At 45.1% G+C, this 18,743-nt stretch overlaps 1 protein-coding gene across 7 annotated transcripts in view; it reads left to right on the top strand.

Moving 5' to 3' along the window:
- CDH17 (cadherin 17) overlaps positions 1 to 18,743 on the top strand; it is an 88,227-nt gene that overhangs the window by 44,937 nt on the left and 24,547 nt on the right. For 6 of the 7 annotated variants that reach the window (XM_086335313.1, XM_086335314.1, XM_086335312.1 and 3 more), the window contains 6 exons: positions 35 to 234; positions 3,181 to 3,312; positions 3,634 to 3,784; positions 7,523 to 7,738; positions 11,508 to 11,584; positions 13,939 to 14,130. In XM_086335313.1, the coding sequence (XP_086191439.1) occupies positions 35 to 234; positions 3,181 to 3,312; positions 3,634 to 3,784; positions 7,523 to 7,738; positions 11,508 to 11,584; positions 13,939 to 14,130 (968 nt within the window). The remainder of the gene's footprint in view (positions 1 to 34; positions 235 to 3,180; positions 3,313 to 3,633; positions 3,785 to 7,522; positions 7,739 to 11,507; positions 11,585 to 13,938; positions 14,131 to 18,743) is intronic. The other variant, XM_086335318.1, reaches the window with a different exon arrangement.

The following is an 18,743-nucleotide window of genomic DNA, read 5'->3' as shown; positions in this document are numbered from 1 at the left end:
CATTTCCTTTTCTCTTCTCTCCTACTTCCCATAGGATCCCAGGAATTGGATCCTTTGAAGAATCCTTCCTATAAGCTGCTGGTCTCAGTGGAAGACATGGGAGGCCTGAGTGAGCATTCCTTCACTGACAGCGTGCATGTGGATATTACGGTGAAGGAGAACATTTGGAAACCGCCAGAACCTGTGGAGATTGAAGAAAACTCGACTGAACCTTACCCCGTTAAAATCACTCAGGTAGTGCCCAGGGAATGCTAACAGCCTGCCCAATCAATGCACTCACATTGTAGGGGCCCACTCTCATGGTCTTCACTGATGTTTTTGCATAGTATCATTATAAAGCAAACTAAATAAACAAAATCTCTGACCACAAGTCTCTGGAGTTTGCCATCATGAGTGAACTCTGGACTGTACCAACTTAGATTCATGTGCACTAAGTCACTTCAGTCATGTCTGACTTTTTGTGACCCTGTGGACTGTAGCCCACCAGGCTCCTCTGTCCATGGGATTCTCCAGGCAAGAGTAGTGGAACAGATTGCCACTTCCTTCTGTGGGGTATCGTCCCCACCCAGGGATCGAATCCAAGTTTCCTGCATGGCAGGTAGATTCTTGATCATCTGAGCTACTAGGGAAGCCCAACTTACATATATTTGAGTTTTAAAAGAGAACTTTACTCACCTTCATTTTCTAAGTAGATAATGCTATTTTCTTTTTCTTGTCTATAGTGTAGAATATGGCTGAGTTGTATATGGTACATGTGCATGATTTGAATTTGAGACTGCAAATTAGTTTTGAAATGTTGCTTCTTATTCCGGTGGGGAAAATCTCAGTGTGAAAGATTTGCCCCATCATAGGCTGAGGGGCAGAGATAGGACTGGCCAAGAGTAAGAGCTGAGTAGACAACTTTTATCTTTGGAGCCCACCCCCTTTCCAACGCCATCCCCTGTAGGTACCTCCCCTCTCCCTTCAGACCCTCCCCTGGTCCCACCTGTGTCTCACTTTGAGCCTTCTCTTCCTGCTTTAATTCCTGGAAATCCACTCTGGGGCCAACCCAGATCTGATCTTTCCTGGGAGATCAGGAGATTTCTTGACACAGAAAGCTGTGAGTCAGTGGAAGATCACTGGGTTTGGAAGCAGATAAGCAAAACCACATTCTTGCTCTATTACCTCAAGGACTGATCATAAACAAAGAAAGTGAAAGTGAAGTCGCTCAGTCGTGTCCGACTCTTTGCAACCCCGTGGACTGTAGCCTACCAGGCTCTCCGTCCATGGGGTTTTCTAGGCAAGGATACCAGAGTGGGTTTCCATTTCCTTCTCCAGAGGATCTTCCCAACCCAGGGATTGAACCCAGGTCTCTCACACTGCAGGCAGAGTCTTTCCCATCTGAGCCACCAGGGAAGCATAAACAAGTCATTTATTGTTTATGAGAAGTTGAGGCAACTTCTCACCAATAAAATGGGGATAATGACAGCTCTTTAGGGTGTGACAGAAGTTAATTAGTATCTGTGGAAGTAGATAAAAGTTATTAACGTTATGAGGCAGTTCTGGTCTCTAGTACTCCTATATATATTTTTTTTAATGGTACTGCTATTGTTAAGGGGTCCTGGGGCCCATCCCGTTGTATCTTTCTTCTAACTTAAGATTTTTATTTATTGAAGGTTTTTAACGTGAAAAATATTTTACCTCCTTTTACAAATTTACTTATTTATTTAATTGGAGGATAATTGCTTTACAAAGTTGTGTTTGTTTTCTGCCATACAACGAGAATCAGTCATAACTGTATATATATCCCTTCCCTCTGAAGCCCCCTCTCACTGCCACCCCCCTCCCCCCAATCCCAGCCCTCACAGAGCGCCAGGCTGGGCTCCCTGCGTTATATAGCAGCTTCCCACTTACTGAATGTTGAATTAATGAATTTCACCTTCAGAAGAAAAAAAACGAAAGCAAGACGTATTCTGCTTTACCAGATAAGAAAGTATATCAGGACTCATTTCTCCAAGAATTTCAGTTTGGTTCCTTCATGAAAGTCTTCCCATTTATTATTCACGTTGCCTTCATAAGGATTTATAAATGCTAAAAAAAAAAAATGCATATACTTAGTTTTTCATAGCACTGTCGAAGAAAAGAAAATATAAAGAGCACAGCCAATACCCAGGCCTGGGAAAAGTACTCGGTGTGTCTTCAAAGTGAGGGAGAAGAGTGGAGGGGGGAAGATGGAAGAACTCGGCCGAATCCGTAGGGCGTAACGGGCGCTTGCTTACAACCAAGAGCATAACCTTTGGCCTGGAGCTTAAGTAACTAGAAAAGGACAGTGGTGGCTCCTTGATACCCTTCCCAAGTTGTCTTTGAGAAAACAGTTAGTGTAGGACTTTAGGCAGGTCATTTAAACATTCTGCGTGCTAGTTTCCCGGTTTATAAGATTCGGGTAACAATAGTCTCTACCGGATGGGACTGTTTGCGGATTTAATGAGACACTTTAAAGTGTTTAGTATTATGTCTGGAATGGGGCACAACCCTCAATAAGTGCTGTTATTAGTAGTAAGTAGATTATCCCATAGGCTAGGCTCTGTCTGTAGCAAGTGGACGGGACTTACTATTGAGTTTATTGATTTTATTTTTTCCAAGTTATTTACAAAACAACACTGGGAGTTGGCAAATATTCTTATCCCTAAAGTCTATGAGATTAAATATTTAAAGGAGAGATGTTCTTTATTTATGTATCACTTGTTTTAAATAACAGCATGATGAAGAATTGAGAGTGTCTCCTGTCTTTACTGGGGAGTTTTGGGAGCTTGTCATTCATCATGGCTTGGTCCTCACATAATGCCAGACATTAAGTGCATCTTGTTTCTTAAAGTGGTGTTTCATGACAGGAAGTCTTCACAACCAGGCTTCCAAATGAACAACCTATAGACTCTTTAGAGGGTTCACAAAGAATTGCTTTAGGGAAGGGAAATACCGCTATGTGCTTATCTGGAGCAATACAACAGTGAAAAGGAAAAAAGGGGGAGGGATTATTTTAGGTTGAAAATGAAAAATGTAATTTAGCAGTTATAAGAAACCACAGACATCCAAACAAGGTCGTCAGAAATTTCAAACGGAGAGCTAGAAAATTGTTTATTTCCTTTCCAGTTCTGTCCGTCCGGGACTGTCTTTCCTCACATTTTGCTCTGGGCCCTGTAGGTGCAGTGGAATGATCCAGGTGCTCTATACTCCTTAGTGGACAAGGAGAACACACCACGATTTCCATTTTCGATAGACCAGAAAGGAGATATTTATGTGACTCAGCCCTTGGACCGAGAAGAAAAGGACGCAGTGAGTAAATCTAAGAGGAGGTTCACGGGTGACGAGACGAGACCCTGAGCCCGCGGAGACCTGAGGGCAGAGAGGGTTTTACTGAACACCCACACCACCGCCACCAAACCCCCAGAACTGTGTTCTGAACCTCAGTGCCTTATTGCTCGCAAAGGCATGGAAATAACCCCACAAATTCAATCCATTTTATATTTTCTCATTTCGCAGTTCTAAATGAATGGAAAATAAAGGGATAAATGGAATAGTCTTGAAACAGTTGTTTTCTCTGCCTTTTAAAAAAGATGATGATGGAGTCATGTTTTACCTCTGTTCTTGTTATAGTATGTTTTTTATGCGGTTGCAAGGGATGAGCAGGGAAAATCACTCTCGATCCCACTGAAAATTCAAGTGAAAGTGAAAGACATTAATGATAATCCACCCACGTGTCCATCTCCAGTGACTGTACTTGAGGTCCAGGAGAATGAACAAATAGGTAAGAAAGTGTGTGTCTGTTTCTTTAACTCTGTAATCCCTTTCTCCTCCCTGTTGGGTAAATGGTGGCAGATAAACGTGACTGGGGATCGGTTGTCCATGCCCAACACAGCATAGAGGTAGAATGCATTTTGGGACTCACACGGGTACAGTATTTCAGTTCAGGGAGTGTCTGAGAAGGGTTCTAAAACTGGAGTTTTCTAACTACCACCCCTACTCATAGCGCGGTTCCTGCCTCTACCATTACTACCACTCCTGTCGCTACTTACACCCCTACACCTGCCGTGAGCACCATAACCACTTGCACCAGCATCCTGTATAAATGTGTAACGTTATCTCATCTGCACAGTTTTCCCATAGATTCTTTTTTTGCCTTCCAAAAAAGTCAGTGACAGATGTAATCCCATCAAATTTGCTAAATAATTTAAACAAACATTCACACTCCATGCCAGATACCCTGCAATTGACCCTCTCTAGGAAGCTGATAAAAGCTCATGGGGCTTAAAGATGAAGTTCAGTTTCTATCTGCTTTTGTCCTTCTATTCTTGACCTGCTTCATTTCTTTGTACTATTCCAGGATAGCTTTAGTTTTGTGCAGGGACAGCTACTATTAGAACACTGATTTCTGGGAGTTCTATGACTTCACTGGATTTGGGACACCTCTTACCTATTACTCCTTACTGCCGAGCTCATTGGTTGTGCAGAAGATCTTTGAAAACCTCTGTAGATGATACCTCAAGTATTTTTGTGTAGGGCCCAACATTTAGTGTATCTGTTCATCTATGATGCATAACAAACTGCCCCCAAATTTAGCAGCTTAAAATAACAAACATTTATTATCTCACAGTTTCTCTGAGTTAGGGATCTGGACATTCAGAAAGAGAGAGAGAGAGTTTAAAAAAAAATGGCAAGTAAGATGAAAGTCAGTCTTTTCATAACCTAATCTCAGAAGTGACATCCCATAACTTTTGCCATATTCATTAGAAATGAGTCACTAGGCCCAGCTCACACTCAAAAGGAGGAAGTTCCACCAAGGCGTCACTATCAGGGGTGGGGCGACTGCTGGGGGCCATCGTAGTGGTGGCCTGCATTACTGGGGAGGAGGACAGTACTTGTTTTCTGAGACTAGTTTACCTTGCTGGGAAAACAAATTGTTCAAGGGTGCAGCCTCTCCAAAAGTGATCATTTATTTTGTAACAATATTTCACAGTCTTGAGTTGTGGACTTAATGGATCAGGAATTCTTAGAAATCAACACAGAATGAGTCTATTCTAATATATATAGCCTAGAAGGATACTCCCCCAAAAATGCCCCTGCCTTTTGGGGCCCTGTCTAGCTCACTAAAATACCAGATTATTCTTTAGTATATTTATATTCTCCTGTTTGGTGTCTTGTATCAGCCAGAAACTTGTGAGACTCATGTCCCCAAGTCTCAGCAGTGCCAACTTTAATTCTGAAATCCCACTTGCCACCAACGCCTTTGTATTCACACCAGAACTTTATCCTCTCATAAAAGCCCCACCTCCCCAAAGTATTTCTCGGTGCCCCAAGAGATACTGTATGTACCTCTGAATCAGTTTGGGCTGCCACTTATTCCTAGCTTTTGTCACTCGGAGACATGACACTTCTTTCACTCCCGGCTCATTCATAAAGTTCTCTGGTCCCACTGAGTGGCGCCCCCTACTGGAGTTTCCCTGTCAGTGATGCCGAACAGTCCTGGTGTCTCTGACTGCTGGAGGGTTCCCCCGCAGTGAGGGGAGACCGGTGTCCCCTGTGTTACGCTCACTTGCCAAGGGAAGGGTCCCGAGTAGGGCTGCTCAGACACCAAAGTGAAAGTGAAAGTCGCTCAGTCGTGTCCAACTCTTTGCGACCCCATGGACTATACAGCCCACGGAATTCTCCAGGCCACAATACTGGAGTGGGTGGCATTTCCCTTCTCCAGGGGATCTTTCCAACCCAGGGATCGAACCCAGGTCTCCCTCATTGCAGGTGGCTTCTTTACCAGCTGGGCCACAAGGGAAGCCCTCAGACACCAAACCACCACAGAATTTAGTGAGACGCACTTTCATTCCAGCACGCAGATGCTTTTCTTACAAGGGCAGATGCAGGTTGCAAAGGTGACTTGGTTGCTTGTGAGCACGCAGAAATGGCAGCTGCTACCATGCTAGACACATGTTCTGATGCCTCTCCTTCCCTGGCCAGGATACACGTCTGCCAGGGCAACCCTCTTAGAGGCATAACATAGGTACTTTCGTTCCTCCCCTCACAAAACCCTCCAAATCTCCCTGTGAATCAGTAGATGCAAAGTAACAGGGCGAGGGGATAAAGCCAACTCCACAAGGGGGATACATATTCAAGTTCTAGCCCTCACGTGGAATTCTGGCTGTGCGTAGAGAAACACACAATTCCCATTTCATGCAGCAAGATGACCCAGCATCTATCAGAGCTCATCCAGACAGACCTGGGTAGAGCACTGCGTTGTGGCCAGACTTCTAGAACTCCCTGGACTGAGACACTCACAGAAATAAAACTTAGGTCCATAAACCGCAGCGAGGTGGAGAGGACGCCAGCCTGCTCTCGGCCCGTGCTGTCTTTATCTTGGGGGTGGAGTCAGTCTCTGCTGTTGTTCCAGAAACTTGCTTAGAATTCAGCACAGTTGGCTTGTCCTTGTTTAGTTTTACCATTTGCCTTGTGCATTAGTGTCTGAGGGCGGCCGTAACAAATGACCACCGACTCAGAGATTTGAAACAATAGAAATGTATCCGCACACAGTTCTGGAGGCTAGAAGCCTGCAGTCAAGGTGCCCTCGAGGGGAGAATCCTGGCCCCTGGTGGCTCCTGGCATTCGTTGGCTGCTCATGGTGGCCTTGCCGCAGTCTCTGCCCTCTTCTTCACATTGCCTCCTCCTCTGTGAGTGTCTCTGTCGTCTCTTCTGGATTTAGGGCCCACTCCACATCCAGGATGGTTCAAGACCCTGACTTGGGTCCTCCCAAATTCATATGGTGAAGTCCTAGCCCCCGGCACCTCAAGGGGGACTACCATTTAGAGACACGGTCTTCAACGTCATTAGCGTGGGTCTTAACCCAATATGACTGGTGTCCTTCTGAGAAGAGAAAATCTGAATAGACACAGAACGGGGGAAGACCATGTGCAAACACATGCAGCAGATGGCCGTCTATAAGCCAGAGATCTCTGAAGAAATCAGTCCTTCTCACAATTGCTCTCAGACCTCTAGTCTCCAGAAACTGAGAAAATAAATTGCTGTTGTTAAAGCCATCCATCGTGTGGTCACTTTTTAAAAAAATTTTTTTATGGCAAGCCCTAGCCAGCTAAAAATGGACTTCCCTGGTGGCTCAGACAGTAAAGAATCTGCCTGCAATGCAGGATACCCAGGTTCCATCCCTGGCTTGGGAAGATCCCCTGCAGAAGGGAACAGCAACCCACTCCAGTATTCTGGCCTGGAGAACTCCATGGACAGTGGAGCCCTGCGGGCTACAGTCCATGGGGTCGCAGAGAATCAAATGCGACTTAGCGACTCACACACACATGCAGCCAACTAAGACGCTGCTCCACACACTGTACTGCTGAAAAGGTGAGAAGCACCAGCATCAATGTAAGAACTTTATTCTGCTTCTCACGTTTCCTTTTAGTGCCTTCTAGGAACCCGATTCTCCACGGAAGCCATTTTTTAATAGGCTAAAAAAATTAATGGACGGGTTTCCTTCTTTCTTTCCCTATAGGGAGCAGTATTGGAACTCTTACTGCTCACGACATGGATGAACAAGACACTATCAACAGTGTTTTAGAATACAGAATTGTGGATCAAACTCCCAAAGTTCCTCAAGATGGACTCTTCCTGGTCCAAGAATACTCTGGAATACTCCAGTTAGTGGTGCAGTTGTTGCGTAAGTGGGACACTCCGCAGTACAACCTGACCATAGAGGTGTCTGACAAAGGTTAGTATCGCTTTCACGGTGTCGAGTGAAAACACTTGTTTTCTTTCTAGCTGTGATTGTTAGGCTGCTCTAATGCCTGGGTGTGTTACAGAGGCTACCATTGAAAAAGGTCTTGCTTCCCACATAAAACAAGCCCAGAAGCCAACATGGTAATGGCCAGAGTTGCAGCTCAGAAAATGTGATTATGTTTGTCTCCTGAGAAGCAGATGCCCACGAGGGGATTAAATATATAAAGATTTTATTAGGGGAACTGCCTATGAGAAAAAATGGAAAGGGATACAGAGAAGTGTGGAAGAGCCATCACACCTCAATTCGAGCCTGACCCTGAGTGAAGGAGGGAAGGAAGGAAAGTGCTGGGGAAACTCCCGGTCAAAGGGAAGTTCGGCAGGGTCATCGGAGGTCCGAGGTTGGCTGTGGAAGGAGTCTGTGGTCTCCCAAAGCAGGCCTACCTTAGCCTGCCTGCCTTGTTCAGGCACTGCTGGGGCAGCCAATGGGAAGCAAGGTCTTGGTGCACACGTGGTGATGGAGTTCAGAGCCCGGCAGCATGTTGTCAGTTAAGATCCCTGTTGTTAGAAGTTGTTGGCAAGCCTCGTTGTCATGGCCACCGTGATCACAAACAAGACAGTTAGTTGTATTTCTCAAGTCTCCCTTTCAGACTCAAAGGCTTCTATTGTATGACTGTGAAGGAACTTTTGGAAAGCTTTGTCTTCTCCTATTAGCTTCTAATTGGCCATTTGACAATATCAGGAAACATTCATCCTTATACTTTATACAATTTCAAAGCAAGTGGTTTTTAATCTTTGCTAAGTCATGAGACCCTTTGAGAATCTGATGGAAACTATGAATTCCTAAACAAATGCATATGTTCTCAGATAAATTGCACAGACACACAAACATGCTCGACCTCAGAGACAGGCCTGTTTTAGGGTCATTAGTACTTTTAAGTTAAGAATCTTTCTTCGAGTTAACTGGTCCTGAGTCTTAAAGAACCAAGTAGTTCAGTAATTATTATGCTAGGAAAGAGAGATTATATAGGTATGCTATACTAAAGAGCATCATTTCACGTTGTGCTTCGTATTTTTTTTCTTTATCCAGATGTTGAGATACTAAAGAGAACTGAGAGTCCTGGGGTTTACCAGGCCCCCAAAGCAGAACATTTGAGACATAGTAATTCGGCAAATATAGAGGGCCTAACATAATGCTTAGCATTATGCTAAGAGGTACAATGAAAGTGGGTATAATAAATTATCCCTGTCTGTGATGAGCTGACAATTTCACACCATTAGCCAGCCATTCTTCCAGTGGTTACTGAGCATTTAGCTTGATTGAGGCACCATTCAAGGTACTGGGAATGCACAAATAAATAAGACCCGGTGTCTGGCCTCAAGGAGCACTTTTGGTAGAGGAGACGGACAAGTGAATAAATAAATTATAAGGAATATGTACAAGGTAGCCCATGAAAGCAATGAGTGACTCAGTGGAGAGGGAGAGAGACCTAAGAGAGCTTTCTGGAAGAGGTGTCATTAATCTGACTTTCGATGGATGAATATGACAAGTTACAAAACAGTGTAAAGGCTTATAGAGGAGAAGAAAGTCCATGTGCAAATGCATGGAGACCCAAAGCAGTTTAATGCCGTAAGAGCATAAAGTGGAAATCAGATGACAAATTGTCTATATACATGAATACATCTAGAGACTATATGGACCAGATTATGCAATATATTTATATGTAAATATACGGGTGTATGTGTGTTGATGGAATTAAACATTCAATAGTATACTACAGAAAATTAGTCAGTAGGCTATAATTAGCATAGTTTTACATAAATTCAGGGAAGTGATTTTATTTACATGAAATCACGAGGCTCACTGCTGGTCCAAATGAGGCTTACGTGGAACAGGCAAGTGGTGAGTTCAGGCCCTGGGACCTCTCCAAATCTCCAGCCATTCTTGCTGTCTACAAATGTCCTGGGGACTGGACCCAGCTTTAATTAGCATCCACTTATTTATAAGATGGTTATTATTAGGTTACACGCCTGGCCTTGTGTCTGGTGTGTTGAGAACAAGCTCTGGAGCTCTGCAGCCTGAGTATGTTTGTCAGTATCCCAGGAAAAGAAAGCCCTCTTCAAAGAAGTAACCAAAAAGAGAGTAAAGAAGGGATTATCTGTAAAGCTGTGGGTAGGGGTTACGGGAAGCCAGCAGGAGGTGTGAAGCACCATGGAGTCATTTTTACCCCAAAGTGAGAAGGGAAAGGGAAGGGCCCTTCCCTGAAGGAGCAGGCCCTGGGCCTGGGGCTGTGACTCTAGAGGAAGCTGCTGGCAGTGGGAGCCAGACTGACTCCGTGCTCCTGCCCTTCCTCAGACCTCCTGCCAGTGCTCCCCCTGGTAGAGCTCAACCGCTACCCAGAGGGCCAGGATGCCCAGTGATGCTGTTCCTAAGGGCAGCCCCAGGGCACAGAGCAGGGTGAAGGGCAGGGAGCAGACGGAGAGGACTGGCGAGCACGTGGACCTTGGTCAAGTTGCCCTTGGCTTCCTCGGTTGTGACCTAAATGAAAATGACAATCGTACCTACATCACAGCGTCAGAGTGAAGATGAAATGAGTCACGTAAGCAAAGCACTTAATGCCGCGCCTGATACGCACAGAGTGCCAGCGGTGTCTGTTAGGATGAGAACCTTGATTTTGTTGCTCTCTACATTTTATAAACTGACTGCCTCACACTGATTTCAAGTAACATAACCAACCTCTTACACATCTGATAAGTAGCAGAGACAGAATTTCAGTGGTGGGGTTCCAGAGCCCAAAGCCTTAGCCATTGTATAATACAGGCTTCATGGCTGGAATAATGGAAACCTCAACAAAAGATCCCATCCTGTTGGGCTTCATGTGGCTGTTTTTCTGGGGATCCCATCTCTACTGGTACTCCACGCTCACCTTGGATCCAGGTTGAACTGCTGTCTCTGACTAGGTCTCTGAATTGTCAAACCCACCCCTCAAAGCCACTTTCCAGGATTCTGTGAGCTGCCTCTGGGTAGGCATGCCCTTGGAAGAGGGCTAATTGTATCATGGGCTTCCCAGGCGGTGCTAGGGGTAAAGAACCCACCTACCGATGCAGGATATGTAAAAGACCTGGGTAAAATACTGGGTCAGGAAGATTCCCCTGGAGGAGGGCATGGCAATCCACTCCCGTCCTCTTGCCTGGGAAATCCCATGGACGGAGGAGCCTGGCAGGCTATAGTCCAAAATGTCGCAAAGAGTCAGACACGACTGAAGCGACTTTGTACACAGACACACCATTGTACTGTGCCTCCCTCACTTGGGCCTTCCCTTATGGGGGCAGAAGAGATACAGCACAGTGAGAGCCAGAAGTGTTCAGAGAAGGAAAGACAACCTTCTCGGATGCTCAAAGAAGCTTTCTAGAAGGACAGTTTTGCACTGGGCTTTGAAGGCTACGTAAGTTTCACGAGCCAGAAAACAGAGGCTGCTTCCCAGGAAGCCTGGCTCAGGAACAAGCTTTTATGGAGGAGGAGGCAGGTGGGTGGAGCGGGAATCCCAGAGGAGCCTCTCCCAGGGTTTTCTTCCACCCCACCTTGGTGACCTACACGTGGGTGTTGGTGGGGAACAGAGAGACTCCTTGCTCTGCACATCTCAGGCCAATAGTCAAATTGTGGCGTGGCTGTCACTGTACTTGCCAACTGTTTTTCTTGCAGATTTCTGATCTCAATGCATGATTTTCAGTGAAAATTTTTGTGATGTGCTTTTGATTTTCAGATTTCAAGACCCTCTGCTTTGTGCAAATCAACGTTATTGATATCAATGATCAGATCCCCATCTTTGAAAAGTCAGATGTGAGTAGTTGTCACCTTGTTTTTGCTTTACTTTGTTTATATTACCTGACCCCCACTTCTGGAATAAGACACAAACAGTAGTTAGGGATAATGCCAGATTTAATATCTTAGTTAATGCTCTGCTAGTAAACTCAGGCATCGTCTTCAGTGGAAACCTTCTGGGGACAGTAATGTTCACTGTTATAGTATCTGCAAGCATCTGTTTATAAACTTTTGCCAACAGCTCATTTATTTCAAGGACTGCTTGAAAGCTGTAAGCACAGTCTTTGTCAAATTGAGATGAATTGAGTGGCTGCTTGCAGTTTGCCTTTATATATTTTGTGTGTGTAGGACAATAAATAGATTATTGCTACGTTCTCAAACAAGAATTTGTTGTCAAAATTTAAAATCTGGCAAAATATTGGCAATTTAAGCTCACCTTGCATTAATTGAATAAGAATCCAGTAGTCATATACAGATGTGAGAGTATCTGAAGGCTGAGTGCCGAAGAATTGATGCCTTCGAACTGTGGTGCTGGAGAAGACTCTTAAGTGTCCCTTGGACTGCAAGGAGATCCAACCAGTCAATCCTAAAAGAAATCAACCCTGAATATTCATTGGAAGGACTGGGGCTGAAGCTGAAGCTCCAATACTTTGGCCACCTGATGCAAAGAGTCGATTCATTGGAAAAGACCCTGATGTTGGGAAAGATTGAAGACAGGAGGAGAAGGGGACGACAGAGGATGAGATGGTTGGATGGCATCACCGACTCAGTGCAAACTCTGGGAGATGGTGAAGGACAGGGAGGCCTGGTGTGCTGCATGCAGCACGTGGGGCTGCAAAGAGTCGGACATGACTGAGCAACCGAATAACAACAACAAAGGCGAAGACAAAGCTGACCTCTGGTTTATGCCAAAAGAATGTGCTCAGGACACTTGCAAAAAAAGAGAAGAACTGGGCAGAAAGAGCAGGAGAAAAAAGATCAGTTGACTATATCAAGAAGAATTCAAGCTAATTTACTGGTAATGTGGGCTTTGAAGTTGGCAGTAGTTTTATCATTGCTTCCCTTAAAATGGATGCCTCTATTTATTTATTTTGGAGGAGAGAGAAGCTGTTTTGACTAGATTGTTATGTTTGAAGTCAGTGATGAGGCAGCCCCGAGCCTTGTGATGATGTTCATAAATCAAAATAAGGATAAAGCTGTGGCAAAGAAAGGGAATTGATTTACAGGAGGGTGTGCAGAGGTAAAAGGTTTGACAATATAACCTGTGTAGCAGGCACTGAGGTTAAGTGAGCATGAGATGAAGAGCCTGTCTCTTCTCCGTCTCCATTCTCTTGGGTATTTGATCTTTTCTGTATGTTATAGTCTCCTCGCATTACATCTAGACAGTGTTTTTAGACTGAGAACAAGAGTTCTGCTTTAGGAATCTCAGAGCTTGGAAAGGCAAACGGGGCTCTAGAAAGTGTGAGTCCACTTCTTTCGCTGCCGTGGTCCACTCCTGGACCCTGCCTGTTATCATCTTCATGATCGTGATGCCAAGAGACGTGACCTGGGGGATTTTCAGTGGAGGAGTAAGAGATTAACAGCACCTGCTTTGGAGGTGGACAAGCATGGGTTTGAACCCCAATTCTGTGACCAACTAGCTGTGTGGAGTGGGTTTCACCTCTCCAGTCTTTTGCTTCTCTGTCAAATGGAGGTGATGACACAGCTATTCAGTAGGGCATTTTGTCTTGCTGCTTACCTTTTTGAGCACTTATTATGTGCTAGGCATTCAGAGGTTCTATATGTATTATCTCTGCAAATCCAAACAGGAAACATAAAATAGCTTCCATTTTTATTATGTCCAATGGACAGAGGATGAACCTGAGACTTTAAAAAATCAGGTAACTTATTTCAATTCACCCAGGTAATGAGTGGCAAGCCTAGGATTCATACTGAGGCCATTTGACTCCAAAGTTCAGGCTCTTAACAACTATTCTGATTGATTAAGAATTAATTAAAATGATACATGTGAAGTGCCTGTCACATTGTAGGTACTCAATACATAGGAGCTATTTATCTGTCTCATTACTAACAACTATAATGATAGTTACAGTTATTAAATATATTGGATGTGGGTGGGAGAATCTGTTTTAGAATCCGATCAGTCGCTCTCTGAGACACTGTTTCTTGGTATAACGGATATCAGTCTACAAGTGTGACTGATGTCAAAAGCAATTGCAACCTACTCATCAATGGGAAAAACATGCTTGGTAAGTATTGATGTAAACGATGACTTGTGTCCATTCTGAAACCAGAGGCAAGTTTGCTTGTTGATAATTGTGCTTGATGACAATGGACATTCTCATTGTTTCCTTCCCCTATTTCCTTCTTAGTATGGAAACCTAACTTTCCCTGAAGACACAGCCGTGGGATCTGTCATCTTAACCATCCAGGCCACAGACGCTGATGAACCACATACTGGGAGTTCTAAAATCCTGTATCGAATCACACAGGGAGACAGTGAGGGACGTTTGGAGATTGAAACAGATCCCCAAACCAATACTGGATACATCAAGCTTAAAAAGGTAAATCGCCCATTGAATGGAATTTGTCTTTTTCATAGATTAGTTTCCTTAGGACCATTCAGGGACCTATAAGCAGAGGTGATGAATTGGCGGTGACCTCTCAGGCACGTGATGGACTCCTGGAACCCCCGCAGTCATTCCTGTCCTCGTGAAAGACAGAGGCCGGGATTCTTGCTCTGAGTCTGTCACTAGCTGACCAAGTAACCTTTGCAGAGGGAGGTAGTATTTTCATAAAAATTATAGAATGAATCATTTTTAGTATCAGTATGTCCCATGCAATAATTGGGAAATGCTTTTACTAAAAAATCACTTACTGTTTATCTGAAATCCAAATTTAACCAGGCATTCTTTATTTTTATTTACTAAATCTTGGGCAAGGTAGTGCTCAGGGCTTTATTTTTCCCTTTGCAGGTGTGGGATATTAGACTAGATGAATCCCATGAACCCTTTAGGATTTAGGCTGTTTATTCTAGTGGACCAGCCATAGGTTCCTCTTTTTAATAATGACTGGAGGGTGGTAGGTCTCCTTTAATAGGCAAGTTATAATAAACAAATGTATTCTCTCATACCTTCTTCCCTGCCCACTCCTTACATTCATCTTTTACGGTGCTGCTAAGTCCACTGGCTCTTGCTTCGTCTCTCCCTTTGTAAGGACTGGGTAGCCTGGAAGCCAAAATCTTGATTACCCTGATACTTGCTTCTTTATACAGGGTCTTCCCATTCTTCACTCAATCTACTCCTATCCCCTACTGTATACACCTGAAGTTTGGCCCTTTCCTCCCTGGCTGCCTCATGTATGCATGTAAACTGGGTATCGGATGACTCAACAGGAAGCGGCACTCAATGTCGTCCAATGTCTTTAGAACGAAAAGAGATCAGAGTCACAGCAATAGAGACTCTGCAGACATGGTTGAATGCGGAAAGTCTGTAGTACAGTGTGTGGGAGGCTGCATCAGAAAGCTCTGAAGGAAAGTTTTGACCCAGAATAAAGGTAGAAACTAAAAATGAAGACAAAAGAAAATAATTTTACAGAAAATGGATAGAAGTATAGGGGGAAAAAGTGCTGGTGCTGAAGGAAACCCTGGAGCAGAATCTCAGAATTCTGGTATCGTTCTGACCACACACCCCGCCTCTGACAAGGGGCCTCACTGGGTTTCAGCTGCAAGGTTTGTGCGTGGACCTACTTAAGCAGCAGTATTTTGTGTGAGTCTGACCTTTGAAAAAGGTGCCGTTACATCTTCCCCCTCTATTCATGGCTGCCTATATGGACACAAAGAACCCAGAAGGAAAGGTCAGGGCCCCGAGTTTGCAATGGGTGGTCCAGGCGGCAGGCCTGGTCCTGGGGCAGGATGCGGGGGCAGATAGCTTCCATCCTTCCCCAGGACCAGCACCCTCTAGGTGTCTAAGAGAAGATAAAGGCTTGTCCATCTCAGTATGAATGTCGGTAACTTTTCATGGTGGCTTGTTGTGAACTAATGTAAGTTAATTTGACCATCTGTGGCTAAAGGGCATCTATAGGGAACAGTTGGTAACCTTGATGATCAGCAGTAGGTGAAGGCTCTAATTTTCTTCCCACACCCTTAACATGAGAGGGTGTGTTCCAGTACAGCGGGCCTCTGGCCAAAATCTTGGTCACATCCTTATTTTGTTTGTGGTTATATGCCAAGTGTCCAGAATATTTGCACATAGTGGAGGTTCAATAAATCTTGGTTGCCTGAATACATAGTTGAATTCTGTCCCATGTGCAATTAATAATAAGCAGGTTTGAAAACCAGCATTCAACTTGTGCTTTAGGCTTTAGGTTTGTGCTGGCCTGGCTCTCTGTCCCTCAGGTGCTGTAATCACAGTAGAATAGTGACAGGATTCATCTGATTGTCTGCAGAAAAGGTGACGATAGACCAGAACTGGAGTCCTGGAACTCTGAAGGGTGTAAGCTGCTGGACCAGCCAGATGCTACGTTCTTCTTCAAGAATGTATTTTTCCACCAAATTGCATGTCTTGAATACCACTGATATCACAAAAACCTCTTTGCAAGATCACTGTGCTAATTAACAAGCATTCTAGTGTAGCTTGAGACAGTGCTAGCTCAGAGCCTGTACCAGCTGCCTCTGGGGTGTGGCTCTGATTGGGATCTTTCAAATGCTAAGTGCCAGCCAGCCCAGAGGTGTGGATCCCTGACCAGGATGCACTGATGTCAGCCAACCGCCCCTCGGGTGTGTGTCCTTGCCATGACAGGTGTGTTCATGCAGTTTTCAGGTTTTTAAACTTAGACTCTATTATGTGGTTTCTCTGGTGGCTCAGTGGTAAAGAACCTGCCTGCAATGCAGGAGATACAGGAGGCATGGGTTCGATTCCTGGGTCAGGAAGATCCCCTAGAGGAGGGTATGGCATCCCACTCCAGCATTCTTGCCTGGAGAATCCCATGGACAGGGGAGCCTGGTGGGCTACACGTCCACAGGGTCACAAAGAGTCAGACACGACAGAAGCGACTGAGCATGCACGCATGTGGTTTCTCACGCATAGCTTAGTTAACCTTACTTCTAACTCCCTCCTCATTAATGGCTTCAGAACCATTGTATTGGTCATTTAAAAAAAAAAAATTTAATCCCAGTGTTAAACTATCACGATCCTATCAGCACCTGTTCACCTGAATTAAATGTGCAAATGAAAGTGAAAGTCGCTCAGTGGAGTCCGACTCTTCGCAACCCCATGGACTATACAGTCCATGGAATTCTCCAGGCCAGAATACTGGAGTGGGTAGCCTTTCCATTCTCCAGGAGGTCTTCCCAACCCAGGGATCGAACCCAGATCTCCCCCATTGCAGGCAGATTCTTCACCAGCTGAGCCACAAGGGAAGCCCAACAACACTGGAGTGGGTAGCCTATCCCTTCTCCAGGGGATCTTCCGGACCCAGGAACCGAACTGGGGTCTCCTGCATTGCAGATGGATTCTTTACCAACTGAGCTATGAGGGAAGCTCTAAATGTGCAAATGGCAACAGGTAAAATTCACCGAGGAGCGCACACTCCACAACTGAAGCCCCTTTCGCTTCATGAAGCACTTCTGCACATACTCCTTTGCCTCTCAAGCTCATCCCGAGGGAGGCATAAACAGTCCCATCATCCAGCTGAGGTTCAGGCTCATGAGTTACAGTCAGCCGCTCTGCTAGATGAAGGAGCTGGGAACTTGACCCCTGGCTTCTGACTCCTTTCAGGAAAGGACTGCTGTGGCAGCCTGGGATTGCCATGTACTAGCTCTGCGACCTTGACACAAATGTCGTAACCTCTCAGACCTCAGTTTTCTGATCTGAAAACCTAAATTGGTAGAACCTTCTTGATGAGGATCCTGGAGGATTCAGTGCAAAAATACACACATAGCTTTTAAGACGTGTGAGGGCAGAAGCTAGGACTCTGGCTGTGGACAGATGACACGTTTTCTCTTCTTGCCAAGGGTACCAAACTTGCCCGATCCCAGAGTGCCCTCTGGGGACAGCTGACTCTGGCTCTCTGGCAGGGGGCCTGGAAATCAGTCTTTTTAGCAAGTGCCCTGCAAAGCCTTTCTCCTCTACTCTTGAGTAATGACTGCACTTCAGGGTGGATACCAGGTGTGTGGGCTTTCCATCCATCGATTCTCCAACGCCAGCCTGGTGTCCTACTATGTAACTCAATTATGACACTTGTCTGTTGGGAGACAGCATCCGACCCCCCCAGGTTAAGGGCTCAGTCCCACTCTCCCACCCCACTTCAGAAGCCAGTAGTAAGTCCCAGGTTGTCCCCTGTTCTTCTGACTGACTGGCTATACATCAGAGGTTCATGACTCCCTCCTTAAGTTCCAACATTTGCTAGAACAGCTCACAGAGCGCACGGAAACGTATTTACCAATGTATCACGTAATAAAGGATATGATGAAGGATCCAGCGGAGCAGCCAGATGAAGAGATAGATGGGGTGAGGCCTGGGAGGACCCCGAGAGCAGGAGCTTCTGTCTCATGGAGTTGAGCTGTGTGTCACTTCCCTAGCTCGTGGATGTGCTCACTAACCCAGAAGCTCTCTGAATGCCTTACTCTGGGGGTGTTTATTGAGGCTTCATCAGGTAGACATGATTGATCATGAACTCAGTCTCCAGCCCCTGTCCCCTTCCTGGGAGGTGGAAGGGGTTGTGCTGAAAATCCCAAGCTTCTAACCATGCCTTGGTCTTGGTCTGGTAACCTGTTCCCGTCCTGGTTACCAGGAGCCACCAAGAGTCACCTCATTAGAACAAAAGGTGTCCCTATCACCCAGGAAATTGCAAGGGATTTAGGAGCTCAGTGTCAGGAACCAGAGGAAAAGACCAAGATATACTTTTTCTATGAATTCATATGCCGCAAGTGATGCTTGGGAATAAACACATTTTAGAACTGCTGTCCTCCCTGTCTTTATCGCCACCCTGAGCTCTGGCCTATTGAGTGATAGATCAGCATATTCTTGAGACCAAGCAGGTATCAGGAGCCAGGAAGGCTATTTCTCTGAGCCCTGCCAGACTCATCAATAACTCTCCTGAAATTGAAATTCAGAGGTTTGTTTTGGCTTTAATGTTTTTTTGATACAAATTTTGTCACTTCTTCATTATGGCTGGT

Source organism: Bos grunniens, chromosome 14, assembly GCF_055505025.1.
Source record: "Bos grunniens cultivar Pamir isolate PY7600 chromosome 14, Bosgru_T2T1.0, whole genome shotgun sequence".
Classification (NCBI taxonomy): Eukaryota; Metazoa; Chordata; class Mammalia; order Artiodactyla; family Bovidae; genus Bos; species Bos grunniens.
Note: the sequence above shows the minus strand (reverse complement) of the source record. Positions and strands in the feature narration are given on the sequence as shown.